At 36.5% G+C, this 24,442-nt stretch overlaps 1 protein-coding gene and 1 long non-coding RNA gene across 2 annotated transcripts; both read left to right on the top strand.

The window, feature by feature from the left end:
- Positions 1–1,145: 1,145 nt before the first annotated feature.
- On the top strand, positions 1,146–11,719 carry LOC139130517 (uncharacterized). Its single transcript, XM_070696288.1, has 7 exons — positions 1,146–1,253; positions 1,410–1,485; positions 2,350–3,002; positions 3,946–4,820; positions 5,450–7,639; positions 9,793–10,448; positions 11,125–11,719. The coding sequence occupies exons 3-4, from the start codon at positions 2,545–2,547 to the stop codon at positions 4,091–4,093; spliced, it is 606 nt and encodes a 201-aa protein (XP_070552389.1). The 5' UTR covers positions 1,146–1,253; positions 1,410–1,485; positions 2,350–2,544; the 3' UTR covers positions 4,094–4,820; positions 5,450–7,639; positions 9,793–10,448; positions 11,125–11,719.
- Positions 11,720–12,218: 499 nt separating this feature from the next.
- LOC139130516 (uncharacterized) lies at positions 12,219–22,790 on the top strand. Its single transcript, XR_011551885.1, has 5 exons — positions 12,219–12,467; positions 15,150–15,241; positions 17,505–18,150; positions 19,060–19,234; positions 19,917–22,790. It is a non-coding gene; the product is annotated as an uncharacterized lncRNA (long non-coding RNA).
- Positions 22,791–24,442: the final 1,652 nt, after the last annotated feature.

Here is a 24,442-nt window from a genome sequence, read left to right as displayed (position 1 = left end):
CTATGCCCAGGTTTCAATTTAGTTGAAATAGGGGCTGTGACAAGGAGACTTGACTATTCACGCCCTCATTCATTTGGATGATGAACATTGAACAAGACATAGATAATGGAGTGGAAGATGCATGGACAAGACCATTCAGAAACCTAAAGATCAAAGTCGACTAAAATCGCGGTATTTGATTTCTGAAACAATATTAATACCGCAATTTTGAACCAGTCAAATATATTTGATCTTTGGTTTCAGTATCACTGTCATTCAGTCAGAAATGTCAATCACTACAGATAGGCACTGCTACACATTCAGAACATGTGACAGGTGGCCAACGAGTATGAGCAGTAGCAGCTCTGTCCTCGAAGCTCTGTGTATCGTAAAATTTCATGTGACTGCCTGAAAGTGACTAATATTAAGAGGTGACTATACTCACGTCTATCCTCTCTTGCCAAGTCGCAACCACTCTATCAACTTGCAGGAGCGCTTAAATAGCCTGCTAAACGACCAAGAGCTGTATGGCGTCACTACTGATCATATGAAAAAGCACATTGGGCAAAACTAATTGTGGGACATTTTGAATGTTTCCCTTAAAGTTAGGTGGAACACAATGGGACACTTTAAAAAGTTTCTGCTGCAGAGTAAAATTCTCACTATAGTACATACTGGCGTTGCTGGGCACAAAGAAAGACGGAAAACTTCCGGTTAGAGGGCTGAGTCCCGAGAACTGACCTTACAGAGGCAGCGTATACGGATGTTTCGTTTTTTATTCAAACAGTCTGGACAAGTGCTTGCGGGTTCTAAAAGTTAATTATCAAACCGACGTAGCTATCTGAAAAGAATGGGCACTGGAAAGTCTGAGGTGTCTCTACTCCACACTCACCTCTTGCACCAGCAAAGAAAACATGATCTGATTTGAAGTAAAACAAGCACATGAAAATTACTTCTAGATTTGGTAAAATTAGCTCTAGACTGAAATGTGTACCATCCCTGAAGTGAGGATGAAAAATTCGGACCCCACTCAGTCAGACCGTTGATAGCACACACACTGATGGTCATAAATGGCGAAGTGTTCTGTGAAAGAGTTACTCATGAAAGATTACGACAATGATAGCCAATTCATACGTTTATGAACGGATTGTAAATTCCGAAAATGATATCGAGGCTAGCCTAAAGCGTCAAAGTCTGTATCTGGGCAGTTTCAGTCCGTTTGTAAGGTTATCAATTATTTTTCTTCCTTATGGAATCAGGCAAAGTACAAGAAGGTAAAAGTATACTTTTTCTCACTGTCAAATGGTCCACTACTTGCACCCTTAACAGTCATCTCAAATCTTGGGTTTTCAGTACAACTGTCGACTTCATCAACGGTTTCAGTGTATGATTGACTAATATTTAAAATGGTGCTTTCGATCAAAATGCAGGTGTAGAAATGGCTCACCCCTCAAAAATCCACAGACCAAGGCACAGGAATTAGGCAGTGGTGAGTCACATCCCAAGGTCAGTAATGTTTTTCTCTCATGCGTTGAAGCTGTCGTAGTTCTCTGAAGTACGTTTGTCAAAAAATGGCGCCATTATCTGTTTGACATTCCTGCATTAACCTGTCACTCTGATGTCAGAGATGGCGGGAATTCAACGATTGTACACTACTTTATACAGTATCGTAGATTAGTACGCGCTCGTAAGCTTTCCTCCAAAGGGTAATGAAAAGACAATATGTTGATGTTTCTCACTTTCATATTTTTGTACGAAAACCACATTAATAACAGTGTCAAACATAATCAACTATGCCATTTTTTTGTTTCGTTTGTTGGTGTTATAGTATCTAACGAATCACATCTCTCTCTGTCGCTTTGTAGTATACATTGCACAAGCTTGATTTTGTTTTGAAAACTATTCTTTATGTTCATATGTTTCACTTTGGTTCACACACTTTTCAACTGGAGTCCTTTTTTTTCAAATTGTATATCGCGGGTTTGACTGCATACTATAGTTTATAGCCGTGGATCCATAGCTGTGGTGATATGGACTCAAGCTAACTAGTTCATCGCCTCAGGCCACCATGGGAAAGGTTAATCATTCATGGCTTTCCTGAAATTTATTTATGGCATCCGATACGACCTAAATCAGTGTTTACAATGTGCGATAAGACTAATACAGCAAAAAGTAGATGTTATACGGTCTTTGAATGCAGCCTTGGTCAGCGGAGTTGGCAATTGTGTATCGGTATACAGATAGTCTTTCTGTATACCATAACAGTAATTTTTTCTGTATACGATAACAGTAATTTGTCACATTTGAATGGCATAACAAGCATTTAATTTGAAATCCTGAATAGACTTTCTTTTACTTTTATCCACACAGAAGCTGAATTTCTGTTTGAAAGCTGTAGCTATTGTTACAATTTTTCTACTCATTGCACGTCTTGTTCTCCTAACTCTGTTCACCGTAGTATTCATCGACTGCCTGAGCAACAACCAATCAACTACGTCAAGATGCTTGGGCTTCCAATTAATTCCAAACCGACAGGTGTTTGAACCGCTTCTACCCTTGCTTTCAATGATAACCACAATCATATGGTTGGTTGTTCTGCAACGACTTCAGAAAGATGAGCCTCGTTCTTACCGAAGCATTGGTAGAAAACTGGTAGAGAAGCTTTACTTCTGGAAGTACGTCGCCTGTATTGTGATTGTCTGTGCGTATCGTGTCATGGTATTCGTAAATAACATTGGACTACCTGGAGCGTATTATTACATCTTTGCGCCGTTAGAACAAATTGCCTCGACAATGTTGATGTTAGTTTCCAACTTTCGGATACGCCCAAATGGTAACAATTGGATTAAAAACACCTTCAAGGCCGTTCTCATCGCAGCTGCAATTGAGAACCTTACCCTGATGATGGTTGCGTCGGGTTATATATCACTTCACATACTTACTCTGCCATTGGATCTGACCCAGAGTAGTACAATCTACTACGCCATTAATCTCACACTTCTTGCCGTAAATGCAAAGTACAGGTAAGGCGGCTACCTATGAACATATATAATTGTATCGTTTTATGGATAGTCATTCCCCTCGTCTTTTTCGAACTTTCTCATAAAGCTTGTTTTATACAGAAACGTTTCAAGGCGTCATGACATAGTGTTACATTGCTTTGCAAATACCTAAAACTTTATTGAAGGGACAAACGTTTTCATCATCGATATAATTCTTGTTACAACGGAACCGATACATTTCTTCTTCGTCTTCCCTGTGGAGTATATTTAAAAAGAAAGTATTGGCGTAGCCAATAAAGTGCTTTGTGAAAATATGCCTGATGTATGTACATACATTTATATAATGTCACAGGACATTACGCACTCACAGACTGTGATGGCAAATTTGACACAAGTTACTTCGATATGCGGCTCGGACAGAACAAAGAGAAATTGCATTTTAATTACTCAGCAAAACGCTAGAAAACAAATATAAGTTCCTGCAGACGGAACGTGAACTAGGCGAAGAATGCACAGGCTTTCTGGCCCATAATTCATGTATTTTAACATCTTAAAAAGTAATTTTTAGCCCAATTTGGTATCCTCTTGGAGTAAGCACTTCAAAGATATCATATGACGTTACATATCGAAAGCTGAAGGAGCGAGAGCGAGCTTTTGTATCAAGCCTTTTGTGATGACATGAGATGCAATAATTCCTCACATAAATTTTACATTTGACCAAACAAAGTAAATTGTTACGACACTGCAAAACGTAGTCATGCCAACCTTTGGGTTCGATGTCATTAGAATTATCTTAAAATTGATAATTTGATTTAAACGCCAATTTTAGGACTCGTTTTATTAGTCCTCGGAGACTCGAACAATCAATTGTTCGCCATTATTTGCACCACTCATCCTTCAGTGCCTTATTTCATAAAAAGTGTCAGGGGACTTGCAATTTGTTATGTATCATTTTCCCATTCAGGTGGATCGTCGCTGATTACTTTTTGGCAAAGACATTCTTGAAGAAAGACTGTTGCATTTTGCGTGATGTGGGTGACAGTGGCGAGCTATGGCCCGAGGACGAAGATGAATGTGAAGAGAGGAATGAGGAAGAAACTGAAGCGAATTGAATCTCCTTGATTTTTGCTGAACGGGTGCGTATGTAAAACAAACGTTAGGCTTTCATATGCCACGATACTGCACAAAGAAAATTTCTTTAATGTACTATTACTATGAACCCTAATCAAAACAACAATAACATTTTGCGATATAGTCGAACTTTTCTAAACTCGACTCATTTCTGTGTGGATCATTTATGTGATTTGCTGGAGGTGAAATTCTGATGTAGGCCCTACACATTCCCTAACATGGGATGAAAAAAGCATGGGCATGACCATAATCAGCCTTGTATCATATTCACTGTTCGGGGACATGTGTCGATCGAAGACTCAAACGGTTCTATCTGATTTATTCAAAATGTAGAGATTCATGATTTTGCTACCACTTTGCTATGTTTATGTATTTAATCCCAATATTTGTTTACGAAAAGACCGCCTCATTCATACATTTCATCAGAGCCAACTCCTGAAAAAACGATATTTCATTTATCATTAACGAGCAATCACATAACAATCACATTAATATGTAGATTGGCATCCTAGAGTTCCATTTGATGCTAAGTCTTCAGCTTTCCTTCCAAACAGGGCAGTACTTCAGTGGTTGAAGATTCTCTAGTATGTTGAAATTGATCCGTATCCGTCTGGCTTTCAATCTGTAATTAGAGGGAAAAGCATTTCATCAGAACTCTGAGACCGTGACAAGTATTGAGAATATCCCTTCCCTTTCTCCGCTTGAATGGCAAGACGCACGTGATCATACTTATCATGTTGATGTAGTCATAACTTAAGGATAGAAATCTAAAACAGTGTATACGATATTTTGCATTAAAAACTAATACTATACTAGAGATTCGTCTGTTTGCTATCGCAAGTATCAGAAAAGTTTAACAATTCAGTATCTCTAATATTTGTAAGATTATCGATGCCAAACAAAGTCAAATACTTTTTGCGAAAATAGTTTTAGATATGCCATGTACGAATTTTCACTTTTGAAGTCACCTTTGTTATAGTTTATTTGTTCGTATTTTACTTTTATACGTATTGTTACTCATATCTTATGTCTTTACAGGGCCCACGTTACTTTGAGAATGAACATTTTGTTTCTTCGTAATATTATTGAAACATAAGGATTGGTCAAGTAAAGAATAATAATTTTGATCAAAAATTATCATCAGTTTCTGTTTGTTGCACAACTTTTAAATAGTTTACAACAAGGAAAGAAGTGTTATATGCAGCTTTTTAATGATGTGATAATATGTATGCGCAATTTCGTGTTGGAAGGAATCTATCGAACGCTGGAAATTTATTATTAAAGATTGTGTGGCAATGTAATAAAACGACTTTGAGACGTGACTTTGTTTCAAACAGGCACGATGAATCTGATGGGTTGTCGATTTTGATAACACTTTAAAATTCGCAGGACACTGCTTTCATACTACAGAACTTTTACATCCTGGGCCTGGAAATTTAATGATGATAGAAATATACAGGTCTTACTTTTTCCTTGCTTTCATTTATTTTGACCACCAATTCTTTATATTTGTACGAAAATGATAATATGCAAAATATACAAATTGCAATATATTCAAAAGTGTCAGGCCATTGATTGTACAGTTATAATAGCCGAAATGTCTATAATAGATTAAATTCAAAGCAAATTACCGTGCTGTCTAAATGTAAGCTTGGATCTAGAACTAGCAGAAACAAGGCTAATTTTTTTGAAATTTAGATGTTTGTATTTGACAATAACTGATGTCAGTGAAATTTCAGAAAATCAGTAAAGTAATCAGTAATCAGTAAAGTATACAGTATGTACAAAAGTAAGGTTTGAAACACTATTAACTTGTGTAGGTGTGTCATCTTGTGTAAATGTTAACTATTATTAACGTATATTTGTTTAACGCCTCCCAGTTTTCCACTGCTCTCGCATTATTTAAGTTGAGGAAAATCTAGGGGAGTGAAAACTGTTAGTCAATCAACCTTGCCATCTTTACAAAATATATCATGTGACTAGAAATGAGATTGTTAGAAGTATGAAAAAGGGGTATACATGCTCTACTGAAATCATAAATTGTGGATACTTTTGCATATTTTCACTCTGACCATGCTCTCCACAAAATCGATCAGTGCATCACGCATCGGCATCTTTGCCCGCTTTATCGGGCGTCATTTTTATTTCTTGTTGTGACGAAAACTATCGATACACAACACGTACAGTTCATGTGCTCTCGTTTTGAAAAGAAAGTGCCAAAGGTGATTAGTGATTTTACTCTACCGGCAATGTGTGTCAGAAATAGCACAACCTGCCTGTAAGATTACAAAGTATACAAAACTGTATACGTGTAGCTTCAAATAATTCCCCTGTTACAACCGCAAGAATGTATATGGCATACGGTTTACTAGAAGAAAAAAATAACCTTTGTCTCCTATTAAGCTACCCTCAATTCTGTAACCCTCCTCCCTCCGAAAAGGGGCCAACCTGTCTATGCAAACAGAATAATACTGCGTGCTATTTCACTAGGCATTGGTATGACCTTGAAAGTGTTGGTTTGTAAAGCACTGAGTACCAGAAATGACCCGAATCTCATATAATTATTTACACTCATGGTTTTCAAGGCTGACAACGTCGACAGATTATCATCTATTTTCAGGTTACGGTAAATAACTTGTTTGGTCATGGCCGAAAATCATTCAAGGGAAGGTACATTTTACGTTAATCTCCACAGAGAACTTGTCGAATAACTGAGTATAGAAGTCATGTGTGAATGCAAAATGCCTAACATTTCGTCATCGATATTAAGGTGCGAAATTAATAATAGTCTTCCGGATTCTGTTGCGAGTCATGAAACCATCGGAGGTGGTGCATGCTTCTTAAAGTTTGCGCATAATGGATTTAATGAAGCGTGGGTTCTTGATTTAGTTCTTCGGCTTAGTTCGTGTCTGCTTTGAAATGATAATAATATATTATCATTATTGTAATGCCCTATTTTACGACGGCGATTTGGTCGTTTTATCAGGCCAGCGATGTTAGTGCACAGGTTGCCGCCTCTAGTTTACTTTCAGGCCTAAACGGATTTGACTGACTCTAAGTGATAGGAGCATTGCCACATCTATTGACTGTTCTTTCTCTGTACACAGTTTGCCATGCATCATAGAAATGTAGGCGTGTTGGTTTCGGTAAGTAAACAATAAGATACATTGGTGAGACTGACACCCACCTCACACACAACCATCGTCGACGTCCAAAGCTGAATGCAACAACAGGCTATCCTCCATAGGGAATTTTGTTCATAGCAATTGCGGAAAGTGAACAACAAGAAGGTAAAATTTCCACTCTTTCAGCGGGAGAAAGTAATCGCGTTTTTATCCTTTCAAAGTGTATCAATCTATTAGATCAGAATGACTCCATCACGGTTTTATTGTATGCTTCGTTTTTAACTGACAGGTGAGTTTTATATTCCAGACACGGTAATGGTCAAAGACTCAAAAAGTGAAATGGCAGATCGTGACGGAAATCAAGAAAAGGGCAAAGTCAGTGATCACAGATCATCTTCCCTGGTAAGTAGTTATATCCGAAGTGTTGACGTTGCAGTCACTGTTCTATCAAGCTTGACAATTACAAAATGGCGCCTTTGCCTATTGGAATACTAATGTTTTATCATCGGAACCCTGGACCCTGTAATCTCCTCAAATGTAATAATCTCCACAAATGTAATATCAACCACAATTGTAATAAAATCAACCACAAATGTAATCAAATAGTCAACCATTAATGTAACAACCCGCAACCATAAATGTAAAAAACTTGAACTTGCATATGTGATCATTTGTTTATCAATGCCCTGCGTAAATAAAAACTTTAATAAGACTAGTGTAATGTTATTGCATACTTTCCCGAAACTAGGTTTCCTTTCCGAAACACAGAATAGAATACTTTGAGAACGCTATCAGAAAACGGCGAGGTACTGATCAAACCATTAGATAATGGAAGTGGAACAGCAGTTCTAGACACTGATAATTACATAATAAGGAAGCGTCAAAATAACTCGTCAACCGGTGATACCACACAAAGTTTATGACAGATGACTCAGAACAAATAACAGAGAAATATAAAACCTTATAACAGAAACTTACGACCCACAAAACATGTTGACGAGAACATATATTTCAATCTAGTAAAAAACAATACGAACACTACCTTGAACACAGTAGAACAAAATTAGACATCCTGGCATCCCTAGTGAAGGAACAAACTTCAAGTGGGACAACATAGGAATACAGACAATCTATCGATTATTCCACTGAAGACGAATTTGAGGCAATTGATTAAAAAAGTACGGCAATTTTCGAAAAAACGGCGTTAAAGGATCGTAGTGTTATACAGTCTTCCCCACTCTGGAGTAAAGATTGCACAGACATTCACATTACAGCTGTGTCTAGCCATGGCCAGTCAGTTCTGTACACAAAACAGGGAAACGTAAAATACACTTTCAAATATGCAAAACACACTAGACGTAAACAATTAAGAAATGAATAATGTGTGGAGTTGCTTTCCTTATTACATAGATCAATATTTAAGGGCTAATTCCTCAATTGCAACGACAAAATAGATTTATTACATTTATGGTTGATAAGTATTACATTTATGGGTGTTTTGTTTATTACATTTATGGTTATCATTTATTACATTTGTGGTTGGTGTTTTTATTACATTTATGGTTGATTTTTGTTATATTTATGGGTGATATTACATTTATGGGTGCATTTTATTACAATTGTGGTTGATATTACATTTGTGGAGATTATTACATTTGTGGAGGTTACAGACCCCTCCGGCGATCTGTGACATCATGCTGTAATTCAAGGCCGACACGGTGCGAGGGGTTAAAGCTGTCATTCTACTAGCTCGATGGTGGGCTTGCTGCGAGTAAAATGCAAGTATATGTGACTCTGGCAAGATCAAAGATAGTGTGAGGAGAGATTTAACTACCATATTCCATCTGACTTTACCATAAGTTTCAGACATGTTTAAATTATAAAGTTAATTAGAAAGATATAACAATTTGGTCGTTTATAGCACAATATTCTTCAGTCAGTGGGGGCTTCCTTTGTTTTACTTTGTACATAAGTTGCTTACTTTAAACATTTTCTAGTACCAGGTTTTGTTGTAAGGCCTTTTAAATATAGTTTTAACGATTTTATTTTGTAAACCTATGCTTTTTTATCATCAAATGAATCATTTATCATTTTTTATTTACTTATTTGTCTATCTTGTAAACCCAATGTAATTTGACCTAGGATCATCATATGTCTACCATAGTATACAGTTTATATATCTATTATTTATTTATTTATTTACTTATTAATTTATTTATCTAATTATTATTTATCACTTATTTATTCATTTATTTATCTACTTCGTCAGACGTTCTTCAATACCTGCAAAAACAATCCCATTAAAGTCCCTCTCCAACTCACAACAGTTCACATTGCTTGCAACCATGCAGCGTCGAATTCAAGTGTTCCCTGTCTCCTACATTAGATTCAAATGAATGAATGAATGAATAAATGACCTTACTTATAGAGTCGACCATTTGACACAATGACGTTATCACTCGCAAACCGAAAACAGTTTCAATTGTTCATTTTTTATAACAGAGTAGCATTTCAAACCTTCAGTAATTCTGTTATTTCTTTTTAACTATTCATAGCTATCCAAAGATGGCATGATTCGAAACCGCCGGCTGAAGTTCTGCTGGACTGCTGTACTTATATTGACGGCTTGTTCTCCATATGCTTTGTTCACCGTTGTATTTATCGACTGCCTGGGCAATAACGCCTCAACTACGCCAAGATACCTGAAGTTTGACTTGATCCCGAGACGTTTCGTGTTTGAACCTCTTCTGCCACTCGTTTCGGCGATCACGACGATCACGTGGTCAGTTGTTCTACAACAACTTCAGAGCCTTCCTATGGTCACACTGGCAGAAAACTTTTAAAAAAACTTTACTTCTGGAATATGTCGTAGTTGTAGTTATCATACCATGTTGGCGACAAAAAACATTGGGACGTACGGATTTTATTATTACTTCTTTGCGCCATTCGAAGAAATCTGCACAGCGATTCTGATGCAAATCTCCAACTTTCGGACAGGTCCAACCCATCAAGATGATAAGAAGTTTAAGCACATTCGGAAGACGTTCAAAGCTGTTCTTCTGGTAACTGCTATCGAGAACGTCACTTTGTTCATGGTGACATCCATATATTTGTCACTACACATCCTGACTCTACCTTCTAACCTGACCAGAAGTACTTCCATTCATCTTGCCATCAATCTAACACTTCTTGCCGTCAGTGCAAAGTACAGGTAAGACGAATAATTACCAGTGGGTTTCTGTGAAGGCTGAACATTTTCAACTTCTTTTTTAGCCGTCTTGCAAACACTTGTCTTTTGTACAAAAATGTTAAAATATTAATTGTATCTGAAATCTTCACCAACCTTGTGAGGTACATGATTACAATAAGATACAACAGCTGTATTACAAAGAAGCAATTTCAAATCTGATATGATAAACTATCCCTACTTCAATTATTGCTTATGATGTACACATTTAACAACTGTTAAGATGTTATATATGAAGCAAGAGTTCTCGGAAAGTAGACTAGTAAAATCATTTAAAATGTTCTACTGCTGATACGGAGATATGGTATCAAAATATGAAACGTCTGTTTCTCAAATGGTCTGTGATAACATTCCTGGCAATACGAAATTTTGCTGATTTACACTAAATTTATCACTGTTGTCGATCTTAACGGGTTTAGCATGCTGACGGCGTATGCCTACCCAGGTACATCAACTATGCCATGGTTCAAGATACCCTATTTTATCGTCATTTTCATTGTTCATTGTGCTTGATAAATCATCATTAACCTGAAATGATACTGAAATTAAATTATTTGACCCGTTTTGATGTGATAATGCTACTTCAAAGAGTACATCATCAAACATATAATTTTAAGAATCCATTCTTGTTCCCATTCAGGTGGATCGTGGTCGATTTCTTCCTGGCAAAGACATTCTTGAAGACCAAGAATTGTCGTATTTTACGTGACGTGGTGACAATGACGAGGCATGTGTGGACGACGGCGATGAAAGAAGCAACCGTGTATGAAGCACTGAGCTGATTATCGAAATAAAATATAAATGAATTAATTGCTTCCTCTTTAAAGCACTGTGGTTTTAATCAGCTCCTATGTTTTTATGTCACAAACCTACAATTTACTTTCGACAGATGGTGTAATGCTTCGAAACACTAAAGCATCAACACAAATCCGGATGCACGTGATTTGCTGCAGCAGTGCGATTCTGGTAATTGATTTGGCAAATGACTTTCAATCTGGACTCTCATTCAATTCCCCAATAGTGTTTATATATACAGGTTTTGTCAACAAACTGAATATTGCGTGTTTGAGTATGCTGTAGGGAGACAGCAAGAAACTGTACTTGATACTTGTATAAAACTATTGAAAAAATTATCACCAGTTTCAACTTCTGACCCATTACAAGGCATACTTGTTGTTTTCTATCAACATTCAATGGTATTCACACATTTCGAAATAAAAGTCATGAAATGCGACAAAATTATTCTAGATTTTGTTTATTATTACTGGCATTAGAACCATGAGATGACATAAAAATGTTATTCAGTTTTCATTGAGTTACCTACCAAACTATGGAATCTGAAAATGTAAAAATTAAAGGAAACAAAATATTTTCAGGATCCCTCCTTATAAGCAGAGCAAAACTTTACAAATCCCCCTGTACTCCCGCTCGAATTTTCAAACCCCCTGAATTCCTCCAGCCCTCCCTCACCAGTATTTGTGAATGCAGTCCAAGCCCTAATGTTTCTCAGCAGTTCCTTGTCATGGTCATAGACTAAAACGACTGACTTGGAAACGAAGGTGGCACTAAAAAGTGTCAGATCACTATTCCTTCTTAGAGGACAAAACAAAACATAATCTCGTTTAGAGTGTGTCGCTGCACCTCTTTGGCAATGCAATATAATACCCCTTCCGGACTTCAGAATCTCAAAGCTTCCTTGGCCCAGTTTCATACGCGTTGCCTGTGCGTCTCGCTCAGTTCGACCATTGAACAGAGGGAGGCAGTGTAGACAGACAGATCTTGAAGAAGTGCACCCAACCATAGACACTTGACGATTGGCTGCGCGGGTCATGTAAGACACAAATGGCAAATACAGAAAAATCAGAAGCTGACCTGACCTACACATAGCACATATCTTGGGCTGAATACGTCGTCAGCTTATGGTGTTGTCCACGAAGCGATTAATTTCTCTACATGTCAGGGCGGAAGGATAACCACAAGAAGGTAAAAATTTCAACATGGCACTCGACAGAGCGTTATTATTTAGACAATTACCTCCGCGCAGGTGGATATACACGAGATCTTGCTACAATAGGCAGCCGATAGCCGACAGCTATATGGATCGCATTGTGCCAAAATCGGGTGTATACTTGACTGCGGCGGTGGTTACCGCCATTTTATTATATCAGCTTATGTTTCTCTGTGTTTTCATAGGGCTATTCTCGTCACTTTGAGTCACAAATGAAGAAAACGAACTTCTGAGAGATCAAATGTTCGAAATTCAGCGCTCGAGACCGAGCATTTTTATCATTTTGGATTAGGCAAAAAAAACCAGTGCTGTTCCGATAACATGGTTTTCAAAAATAGGGTAGGTAGGTCGGCAGGATTTTTTTTCCAAAATATTTTTATCTTAAATATGCATTTTTAGGGGTTCAGGGTGGTCAAATACTGGCCACAACATTCTCAAAAAAATGTATCATACATATAAAAGGAAAAATAACTACATAAAGACATCCTCGTTCAAGCAAAAATCAAATGCCAAGTATCTAGTTTTTTTCCTTTTTTACTTCCGTGTTTACCAAGCTCTAAAAAGTTTAAGGTCGGCAGGTAAAAATAGGGTAGGTCGGGTTTCCGGAACAGCACATTTCTTTTGTTCGGCCTTACGTTGACAATACACGAATAGTTTCAAACGACAATACAGTGCAAGTATGGCAAAGTGCCAAAAGTAAAGTGAGCTAGGAAGTTCTATTACGAGGATGAAAAAGTTTAAGGCCATCGTCTGGGCTAATGTCGGTCAAAATGCTCAAAAAATCAAATTTTATTTTTTTCCTTCATTGTCACCCTCGACATGTATACTTTCAAATAAGCTATATCATTCTTCAAAAAATATTAACTAAAATCGAGAAAATCGCGTTTTTTCCCACTGACCCCTGGTCAAATTTTATTTAGTCTAATTATATATTCAAAACAGGTAAATCGCTATTTTTGGTTGCCTAAAACTTTGTTGAGTTATGGCATCATGTATGAAGTAGTGACCATTTGCTTGCTTATTGAAGCAGCTTTTTCAGAGGTAAAAATATGGCGTTGTGGAAATTGTGAGTTTGAGACTAATTGCAGTCTAAAAAAGCCAGATCAATGAGTAATCGGGAAGAAATTTGCAACAAATGATTCTGTTTTATATTTGTGTGGATATTACTGTAAGGCATATGAAGATTTTCATTCAGGTATAGCAATTAAACCATAAAACAAACCATATTAGACGTTATGGTGTCCATATACATAACAAGTAAAGAATCTCACATGAATTTCATTATCATGCTGATTATAAAATCAATGTTTTTTTGATAATTAACAGTTCATTTTTCACTTAGAAAGCAATTACAACCAGGCTTTTGTAAATAGAATTCTAACTGACAATTTAAACTTGTCCAATACCCTATTTTGAGGTCGTAAACTTTGCATGATTTGAGGTCGTAAACTTTGCATGAAGTATGAGTATCACCTTTATGTTGTAAACATTTCAATCCAATACTCCTAACAATTGTGTTTTGTACTGCATTCGTTTCTTGTGGCAGTAATACTCTTGAAAGAATGGTTGGAATGCAATGAAAATCAGCCAACATATGTGAAATTAAATACTTTACAAATAAACCTCAAAAAACAAGGTCATCCAATCATGTCATAGTAGAAACTTGACGGAAAGTTGTGAAATTTATTAATTTTTCAATCTTACCGAGATGACTATGATTTAATTTATATTGACATCTTATACAGTCATAGATTTAGGTTCATATTATAATACATATACATCTGAATGCTACAGAAAAAATTCGGTTGTTGTATGACTTTTCTTTCAATAGATATCTTTGCCACAAATTTCCTCATATTTTTGACCCTGAAATTGTCGCCATGCCAACCGAATATCCGGTTTTCCCCCTGCACTGCATTCTACCATCTACTGCAACAAAAAGATGACAAAATCTGAAAACAAGGTACTACACGCTTAGTGTTTTAAAATAGCCCAGACAATAGCCTTAAACCTGTGTTTGCAAAGTAAATATTTTTCAATTGACAATTTACTTATGTTATTACTATATTCATTTATTTCTTTATTTTTTATATCTCCCGACATTTCCTCACAAGCTAAACTGCCTCCCCGTATTCAGAATGGCGCACGTTAGAATGATTTAATATGATATTTATTTATACATTTTTCGATGGTAACAGTCAGAAAAGGTTACAATGGTTGTCAGGAAGGTGTAACAATACAGTTCTCAATTGTCAGATATTGTTGGTAGCATTCTAACTCATTTACAACAATCTACTGTTTTCCCGAGCAAAGGCAATCAACATAGAAATAATAAAAGATGGTCAACATAGAAATAATAAAAGATGGTCAAATATGTGCACTGTGTAGTGCTCATCGGGGGAAAGGTAAATTCCGAAAATAATACCGAAGCCGTATCTTAAGCGGTACAAGTCAACGTGTTGTTTAGTTTGTGAAGATATCAGTTATTTGTCTTTGTCATGTCATATCAATATATAACTTTTTCAATCACGACCAAATACTCTACTAGTTGCACCCCTTTTGTATTCAAATCTTGGGTTTTCTGATGAACGAATTCATCAACTGTTTTTGTTTATGCTTGACTGACATTTCAAATATTGCTTTCGAACATAATACAGTCATGCAAATGGTCAAATTCGAAAACCCAACAGAGGCAGGACAGGAACCTGAGGAAGGCGAAAACCAAGGAAGAGTTGAGTCAAGCGTCAAGGTCAGTCATTCGTTTTTGTTCTCTCATGGTTGTAAGCTTAAGGCAGTGTTGACAAATATAGGTAAGGGGGCCTGGAGGAATTGCGATTGTACCCTAAAAAATTGAAGTCCCCGACGTCTATGCTTTGAATATTTTTCAAGACCCCATCCCCCAATTATCACATAGCCGCATATTTATTAGGAATGCACACAGAAAGAATGGATAGTTCTGCTCACAGATGTTTGACACTACCAGTTATTAGCATTTTGAAGAGCCTAATTTAAGGCAAGTTCTTAAATTGATTCAGTTTTGAATGCATCAGTGGACCTTTTGATTTATCAGTCTAGGTCGACTTGAGTTAATCTAACTCTGGCCAGATCAATGGCAACTGTTGAAGAGCACACAACTGATGATCATGAGAGGGTATGCAAATAATGAATATCCGGCTATTTTATGCCACATTGTGAAAAACTGATCACGGTGACCAAAAAAAATATGTTTTCAAAAGTAAGAGACATATATGACTTAGATGCTGCCCAAACTTGACAATACTGGAAGGTTAAAATATTCCATAAAATAAACGTTTTAATCTCAGAAAATTTTGATGTTATAATGGCAAATTTGGTAAAAATAAATAATTCATGGAGTCACACATTTTTTTCATATAAACTAAAGTCTTTACCGATCAAAGTTTTACTTTTGTATTATTTTACGATGAGAATGTGAAAGTTTAGAAAATCAAGCAAAGATTTTAGTTAATATGAAAAAAATGTGTGACTCCATGAATTATTTATTTTTACCAAATTTGGATGTTATAATGGCATATTTGGTAAAAATAAATAATTCATGGAGTCACACATTTTTTTTCATATAAACTAGAGTCTTTACCGATCAAAGTTTTACTTTTGTGTTATTTTACGATGAGAATGTGAAAGTTTAGAAAGTCAAGCATGCCCTATCTTTTTTCTTTAATATTTGATGATTCTCATATGCCAGAATTCAAAAATGCCTGACAACTTTCAAGTTTTCTGGCCTTCCATAGCATGTGTTGCTCTCTGCTCTGTATATTTCACTGTCATAATCGTCATTTGACCCAAACGTTTCTTAAACTACATCAGAGTCAGAGTTATCTCCGTCGCTTCCAATATGCGCTGACAGTGACACTGCAGTAGCAAGACAGTAGCTTTATTAACTTTGATAAATTTTATACCATTTTTGTTCAGCTTATACAACTATGTTCTTGGTCTAATCCCCACAGTATGTTGAACTGTTCAGTATTCAGCTTGCCACCACAGCCAGTGTATATGTACTATGCATTTGTATCATTGACAAATGACTTTCAGTCTGAACTCTACTTTAATTATAATTTAATACATATTTATATGTACAGGCTTTGTTGACAAACTGAATATTGTGTGTTTAATATACTGTATTTCATATATTACATGCAAATATTGAAAAAAATTATCGATAGTTGCAGCTCTGCCCCGTTACTCGGTCCACCTATTTTTGTTTGTTTTTTTTTTACAAAAAAATATCATACACGTTTAGATTTTTTCGAGATAAAAGTCATGAAATGTGACAAAATATATCTAAATTTTGTTTAATTATTACTAGCATTAAAACAATTGGATGGAATTACAATGTCATTCATTATTCATTGAACTGCGTGCCAAACCTTGGAATTAGAAAACGAAAAAAGTAAAAGAGAACAAAACGATTTTCCAGTTCCCCTATAGGCAGTGCAAATCTTTCAAGTTCCCCCTCTACTATCCCCGAAATTTTCGACCTCCCTCCTCTGAATTCCTCATGATTCAATTACCTACTTGTGGACGCAGCCTTAAGTCATCACCGGGGCGAGAATGCAAGGATTTTTATACTACTTACAGTTTCATACATGAAGGAGAATGAAAATACAATACACTGACATTTCTCGCTTTTATACTTTTTGGGCACATAAATAAAATAAGTCAAACACAGAGAGGTAGCTAATTGCGTAAACGAATATGTCATTTTATTGTTTGTTTTTCAAAAGTTAATCATTAATGTCTCTCAACAACTTTATGGCATCCAATATGACTCAAAATCAGAGTTTTAAATGTGCGATAAGAGTGATACTGTAGAAATGAAAAAGAGTTGATGTTTCCAGGGTCTTTAGAATGCAGTGTCGCGGTCAACGAGTTAGCAATTGTGTTACCGTACACTTAGTTTTGTCACATATTTCTGTCAAGGAGCATTTAATTAAAACCACTGAATTGATTTTCTTTTACTCTTATCAACGTAGAAGCAAGGGTTCTGGTTGAAAGCTGTAGTTGTTATCACAATAGCTCTTCTCATTGCACGGCTAGTTCTCCTAACTCTGTTCACCGTAGTATTCATCGACTGCCTGGGCAACAACAAATCCAGTACGTCAAGATGCTTGGGTTTCCAAATAATTCCAAACCGACAGGTGTTTGAACCGCTTCTACCCTCGCTTTCAACAATAATGACAGCTTTATGGTTGGTTGTTCTGCACAAACATCAGAAAGTTAAGCCCTCTTACCGGAACATTGTAGAAGACTTGTAAAGAAGTTTTACTTCTGGAAGTACGTCACTTGCATTATGCTTGTCTGTGCGTATCGTGTCATGGTGGTGGTAAATAACATTGGCCTACCTGGAGCGTATTATTACATCTTCACGCCGTTCGAACAAAGTGCCTCGACACTGCTGATGTTAGTTTCCAATTTTCGGGCACGTCCGAATCATAAGTGGATTAAAAGACCTTTCAGGGCCGTTCTAGTTGCAGTTGCATTTGAGAACCTTACCTTGGTCATGGTTGCTTCAGTTTATTTATCACTTCACATACTTACTCTGCCACTAGACCTGACTGAAAGTAGTACAATCTACTATGCCATTAATCTGACACTTCTTGCCGCAAATACAAAGTACAGGTAAGACGACTACTTATGAACATATTGTTGTACCGTTTCATAGAAGCATTTCCCCCGCGTCTCTTTCTAACTTTCTCACAGGACGTTTTTCTACAGAAGCATTTAAAGGCGTCATGATGTTCTTCCAAATACCTAAAAAAATTATTGAAGCTACTAAAGTTATAATTGTTGATGTCCTTCCCATTACAATGAAACGGATACATTACTTTTTCCTCCCTCTGGAGTAAGTTTCAGAAGAAAGCATTAGGCTGACCAACAAATTGCGTCGTGAAAATACGCTTGATACATGTAAATGCAGGTAGCAACAATGGCCCTGGACATTATATTACACGCACAGACTGTGTTTGTAACTTTGACAAAAGGTATTTCGATATGGGTCCGACAGAACAAAGAGAAACTGCATTAAATTACGCGGGTAGACTATGTTTGCAAGTTTGAAAAAAGGTATATCGATATGGCTTGGACAGAACAAAGAGAAACTGCATTTCAAAGACAGCAAAATGGTAGAAAACAAATGTAAGGTACTGCAGACGGAGAGTGAACTGGGAGAAGAATGCAAAGGCTGTCTGTTCATAATTTCACATCTGAAAAAGTAATTTTGCGTATAATTTGGTATCCTGTAGGAGTAAGCACTTCAAAGAAATAATATGATGTTGCACATTGAAAACTAACGGGGCGAGCATTTGTATCTACACATTTTAAAATGAAATTCATTAAAGTAATTAAAATAACCTTAAAATTGACATCTTTATTAACATACCATTTTTAGGAAAGTCGTTTTATGATTAGTCGTCAAAGACTCAAACTAAATATTGTCCGCCATTCTTTGCAGAACTCATCTCTCAGCGCCTTATTTCGCAGAAAGCATCAGTGGAATCGCAATTTGTATTTTATCATTTTCCCATTCAGGTGGATCCTCGCCGATTACTTTTTGGCAAAGACATTCTTGCAGAAAGAGGACCGTGGTATTTTGCGTGACGTGGATGACAGTGGCGAGTTATGGCCCGAGGAAGAAGACGAATGTGAAGAGGGGAATACGAAAGAATCCGAAGCGAATTAAGCCTTCATGATTACTGCTGAACCGGTGCGTATGGAAAACATAACGGTTGGCTTTTACCTGACACTTTTAGTGCACAAAGACAGTTTCTTTATGTGCTTTTACTATGAATCAAAATAACAACAACAGTCCCATTCTGCGATATGGTTAAATTTATCTAGCATCGACCCATTTATGTGTGGATCATGCATGTGATTAGTTGGAGGTGAGCTTCTGATGTATACTTCCTCTAGCGTAATATGTAAAACATCGATATGACTATAGTTAGCGTTCTATCATTTTCTCCTGTGTCGATCGAAGACTAAAACGATTATATCTAATTTATTCAAAATGTAGAGATTCATTATTTTATTATCATTTTGCTATTTTTATGTATTTAAATCCCTATATTTGTTCATGAAAAAGTGATCATATATACTTGCCTAACATTAAAGCGTACTCCTGAAATAGCTATATTTCATTTCTTCTTAACGAGCAATCACATAACAATCACATTGAGCAGATTGGCATCCCAAAATTTCATTTGATGCTAAGTCTTCAGCTCTTCCTGCAAACAGGGCAGTACTTCGGTAATTAAAGATTCTCTAGTACGTTGAAATTGATTGGTATCCGTCTGGCTTTCAACCTGTAATTAGGCGGAAAATCACTTCATCAGAACTCTGAGACCATAACCACTATTGAGGATGATCCGTTTCTTTTTTCCACTTAGATGACAAGACGCACGTATACATACTTATCTAGTTGATGTAGCCACAAACGAAGCACAGAAATTCAACATAGTATTCATGAACTTTGCGTACAACACTTATACCACACTGTGATTTACCTCTGTTTACTACAGCAAGTAATGTATCTCTCGCATGTGTCAGATTATCAGTATCACACAAAGTCAAATACTTTTTGCTTAAAAGAGTTTCAGATATGTCAAATAAGACTATTCGTTTTCGAAGCTACATTTGTACAGTATGCTTGTTCATATTTTACTTTTATCTGTTTTGTTTATATTTGTTTCTCATGTTTTAAATTGTAACACAAGTCTTGGAAAAGTAAAGAATAATAATATTGATAAAAATATTTAACAATTTCTGTTTACTACTTAACTTTCGAATCGTTTACAACGAGGAAAGGAGTGTTGTTATATGCATTTTTTGTGGTGTTATATTATGTATGTGTAATTGCATGCTGAAAAATTTATAGAACCCTGGAATATTAGTAATGTAATGAGGGATGCGAATGCTGAATTTTTGTTCAATAAATGAGAACGAATTTCTCTACTACTGTAAGTGAATAATATGATTAATGTTTCTATTAATTTCAAATCAAACTAATTAGAGACTCGACTTTGTGTCTAACAGTCACGATGATTTATGGTTTGTTGACGATTTTAATACCACTTTAAAATTTGCAGGAAACTGCTTTCATTTTACAGAACTTTCACATCCTCGGCCTGGAAATTGAAAGATGATAGCAATCGACAGGTTTTACTTTTCCTAGCTCTTATTTGTTTTGATTGCCAAGCCTTCGTGTTAATACGGAAATATTAAAATGCAAAATGTGAACATCACAGTATATGCAAAAAAGACAGTCCATTGATTGTACATCTATAGTGGTCGAAGCGTCAATGATAGCATTCAAAGCAAATTACTGTGCTATCTAAATATAAGCCTGGATTTTGAACTAGCAGAACAAAACGTCGAGGCAAAAAGTTGTTAAAATTTAGTTGTTCGTATTTGACAATGGCTACAATTGGGCTGCGTTCACAAATAACGGTTAGGGGCTGGAGGAATCACGATTGAAATATTATTTTTTTGCAGATCCCCCCTCATTACTCTCAACATTTTTCAAGTCTCCCAATTATCATAAAGACTTATACTTATTAGGGATGCACGCAAAGAAAAAGTAGACATGTTTTGGACAGTTTTTCTCGGAGATGTTTGACAACACCTGTTATCAGCAGTTTGTACAGCCATATTCCTATAAGTCTAGTTCTAAAATTGATTCATTTTAACCCTTTCACCACCATGGTTTGGTCCAAACCCATTGTTATCAATGGCAAGTGTTCATTTTTCATTGAATTACCTGACAAACCCTGGAATTAGAATATGTAAAGGTAAAAGGGAACAAGAAAATTTTCAGGTCCCCCATATATAGGCAGTGCAAAATTTTCAAGTCCCCTACCACTACCCCCACAATTTTCGAATTCCCCCGTGAATTCCTCCAGACCCAATAACCATTTTTGCGAACGCAGCCTTAATCAAGATAAGATATCGATAAATTACGCAGTACAAGCAGCTGTGAAGTTTGAAACACACCTTTGTGTTTGTATGGAAATCATTATTCAGTGTCAATTTTAACAGTTTCTCTATAACAACGTGATTCTTAACGTGTTCTTATATCGACAGTTTTCATTACTTCTGCGGTAATAGAATCGATGAATAATCGGGTTAGAGCATTGTAGAAACAAAATTAAACAAAACAGTTATAACAAGAAGGCAACCAGAAGTTTTCACAATTTTATTATTTGACTTTTTTCAAAGCCAGCCGAGCTGTCTGTAATTTTTGTTTAATTCTACTCATCTAATTTCCAGTCATAAAAAAAATTGTAAAGATTGTATAGGCGATTACTTAACAATTTTCCCATTTTAAAATGATGTAACGGTTAAGGGAAAACGGAAGGTGTAAAACAAATAAACTTTAAATAGTCAACATTCGCACAAGATGAATCTTGGGGACGACGATCTGCTCAGCTGACATCGCAAATATTAAACGGCCGTACTAGGTAACAAAATACGTTTCTTTTCATCGAGGGTGGGCAAGTCGCCACAATCAAGTTTCATGAGTTTCACAAGGGAAATAGTTTGTTAATTCTGGGGTGAATCACGGGCCTTCAAGGGTTAGACATAATTTGTTACAAGGGTATGACCATCCAGTACATAGAGTATTTTAAATTGAAGGAAAATCTCTGTCCACGTAATTCTAGCTCATCAAATTCGTAAAGTCCTGTGATAAATCATCTTTGACGAATCAATCATGAATGTCTGTCTTTGAAAGGACATTTACGAGTTCCACGCGCAGACCTAGTTACTCATAATGACTTTGTTGGATAGTTTGCACCCTCAACCAAGTCTGACATAGAAGTTTCCAACAAGTTTCCTTTGGAATAATACGACATAAGTTAGCGTGAGAAAATTTAGTAAATATCCTCCAACTCTCTCGAGATGTTTACTATTCTTTGCTAAACACTTAGAGGGAGGACTAAGCTTACGTTTGGATAATTGCAGGAAGTGAAAATGTAATTTTTCATATCATATTATGATCGAAATCCAGATCGACATATGGTTTACATTGAAGTACAGAAAAAGTTCTCTTCGTCCCACTGTGCTATGCTTCCCCCGTGAATTAGCAAATAGACAATTTTCGAACAAAGCACTTGTTCCAACAAAGTCATCGATAAAGAACAATACGTGGACATAAGAAGACTATTAGAGACCATGTACATTAACATAAAGTGTATATCTCACCTATTTTTGTTTGTCTATCTTAATCGAATCGAATAAAACAATATTCGTTATTTCAAAAGATCCATAACGTTCTCGTGGTAACTTTTTCTAAAATAGTGTATTTCACTGTCAAAGTGGTGGAAAATCCACCCTGTCTGGTAACGTTCGAGTTCATTTTCGTGACGTATTGGTCACGTGGCGTGACGTCAGATGTGGCTAACATGTTAGAGCAATCCCCTGAGAGCAATAGTGAACACATTGGGTACCAACTTTGAGAACATCTCAGATAGTTCGCTATGATGAATAGATGCGCGGTTTTGGACTGCAAAAACACAAACCTGGATGGTTTTAGTCCATATGTGTGCCGTCAATTTGGTGTGGACCTAGAAATATTTCCATGAGAGTATGGTAGAGTTGTGTGTTCCAGCAGCCGACCCCACGCCGAGTCAACGGCTGTGTACTGTACATGATAGCAGTGGAAACGCAGCTATCTGTTGGCGGGCGGGGTAGCGTGCGTCCCTATGCGGGTCAAAGGTCAACCCCGCCACAGACAGCTGCGGGTCAACTACCAGCGAAAGTAGTCTATTACGACGACACAACATGTATCGGAACTTTGAACGGCAAAATCAACCAAAGTGAGCGTAATTCAATAAAATGACTTATACCTGCCTGAAATCTGATTACTCATTCCCTAATTCCTTTTGTGAACAAAATTTCTGGTTCGTTTACGTAATTCGGCTGATTTTCCAAGGAGTACTCAAGATTTTCACTCTAGCAGCGAACTTTGACTTCTATTGATATGCTAATAAGGACGTCGCTCGTTCGAACTTGAATAGCGTGACGGCCTGTCAGATCCTTGTCAAGTGCCAAACTTCATGTGAGGTTTTAGGGAGCGTTCAGTTATTATGGCCGGGGGTGGGCCAGCATAAGTGAACCCCCCTACCCGTTGTACCAAAAAATTGATGACCCCCCCGTAAGATGACAAAAAATTTCATGACCCCCCCCCCACCACACACACAAATTGCTTGAGTAAAGCTGCACACACAAACACCTCGGGGCGCGGTATGGAGCGATAGAATCCAAAAAATAAGATCTCAGATTTTTTCAAATGACCTTCCTTACAAACTCACAAGGTGTTAATGCTCAGATTTCCCCCTCTGACTTGCTATAATTTTGAAATTATCCCTCACAGGGGTTGGACAGAAATTACAGGTGGATCGCAATATTTTTTGCGCAAGCATGTGTGTACAAAATTTTGATATTTGGATTTTAAATTGAAAATCAGCTGTTGATAATGTTGATCCACTATACATGGTAATGTATGAGAAAACTATGTAATACTTTTTCAATGCAAAACTATATCTATGCATTTATAGATATTTAATAATTTTTCATAAATGTACTTAAATGAAATAGGGTTGTTACAACTGGCATGTGGACAAAAAGTTTGACTTTAGAACTATGATTTCACCAAAAATGTTCATCCACTATACATGGGAGTCAATGATAAAATTGTGAATATTTTTTTTCTAATGAAAAACTTGGTATACTTGTGCATATACAGACGTTCAATAATTAACATAATTGTACTTGATTAGAATATGATGGTTGAAGGTGCATACTATGTGTACAAGAAATCTGATTATGGATTTTCACTGAAAATGTTCATCCACTATACATGGGAGTCTATGAGGAAAGTATGAATAATTTTTTTTCCAATACCAAAATAGTAAAC

The sequence above is a fragment of the Ptychodera flava genome, chromosome 4 (genome assembly GCF_041260155.1).
Source record: "Ptychodera flava strain L36383 chromosome 4, AS_Pfla_20210202, whole genome shotgun sequence".
NCBI classification, from domain to species: domain Eukaryota; kingdom Metazoa; phylum Hemichordata; class Enteropneusta; family Ptychoderidae; genus Ptychodera; species Ptychodera flava.
The sequence above is the reverse complement of the archived record's forward strand: the minus strand, read 5'-3'. Positions and strand labels throughout refer to the sequence as shown.

What these genes read in the sequence shown, in the direction of transcription:
- LOC139130517 (XM_070696288.1), top strand. Translation starts at nt 2,545, where the DNA reads ATGATAACCACAATCATATGGTTGGTTGTTCTGCAACGACTTCAGAAA. An exon ending in GCCGTAAATGCAAAGTACAG is followed by an intron (nt 3,003 to 3,945) that starts GTAAGGCGGCTA and finishes TTTCCCATTCAG; the next exon opens with GTGGATCGTCGCTGATTACT.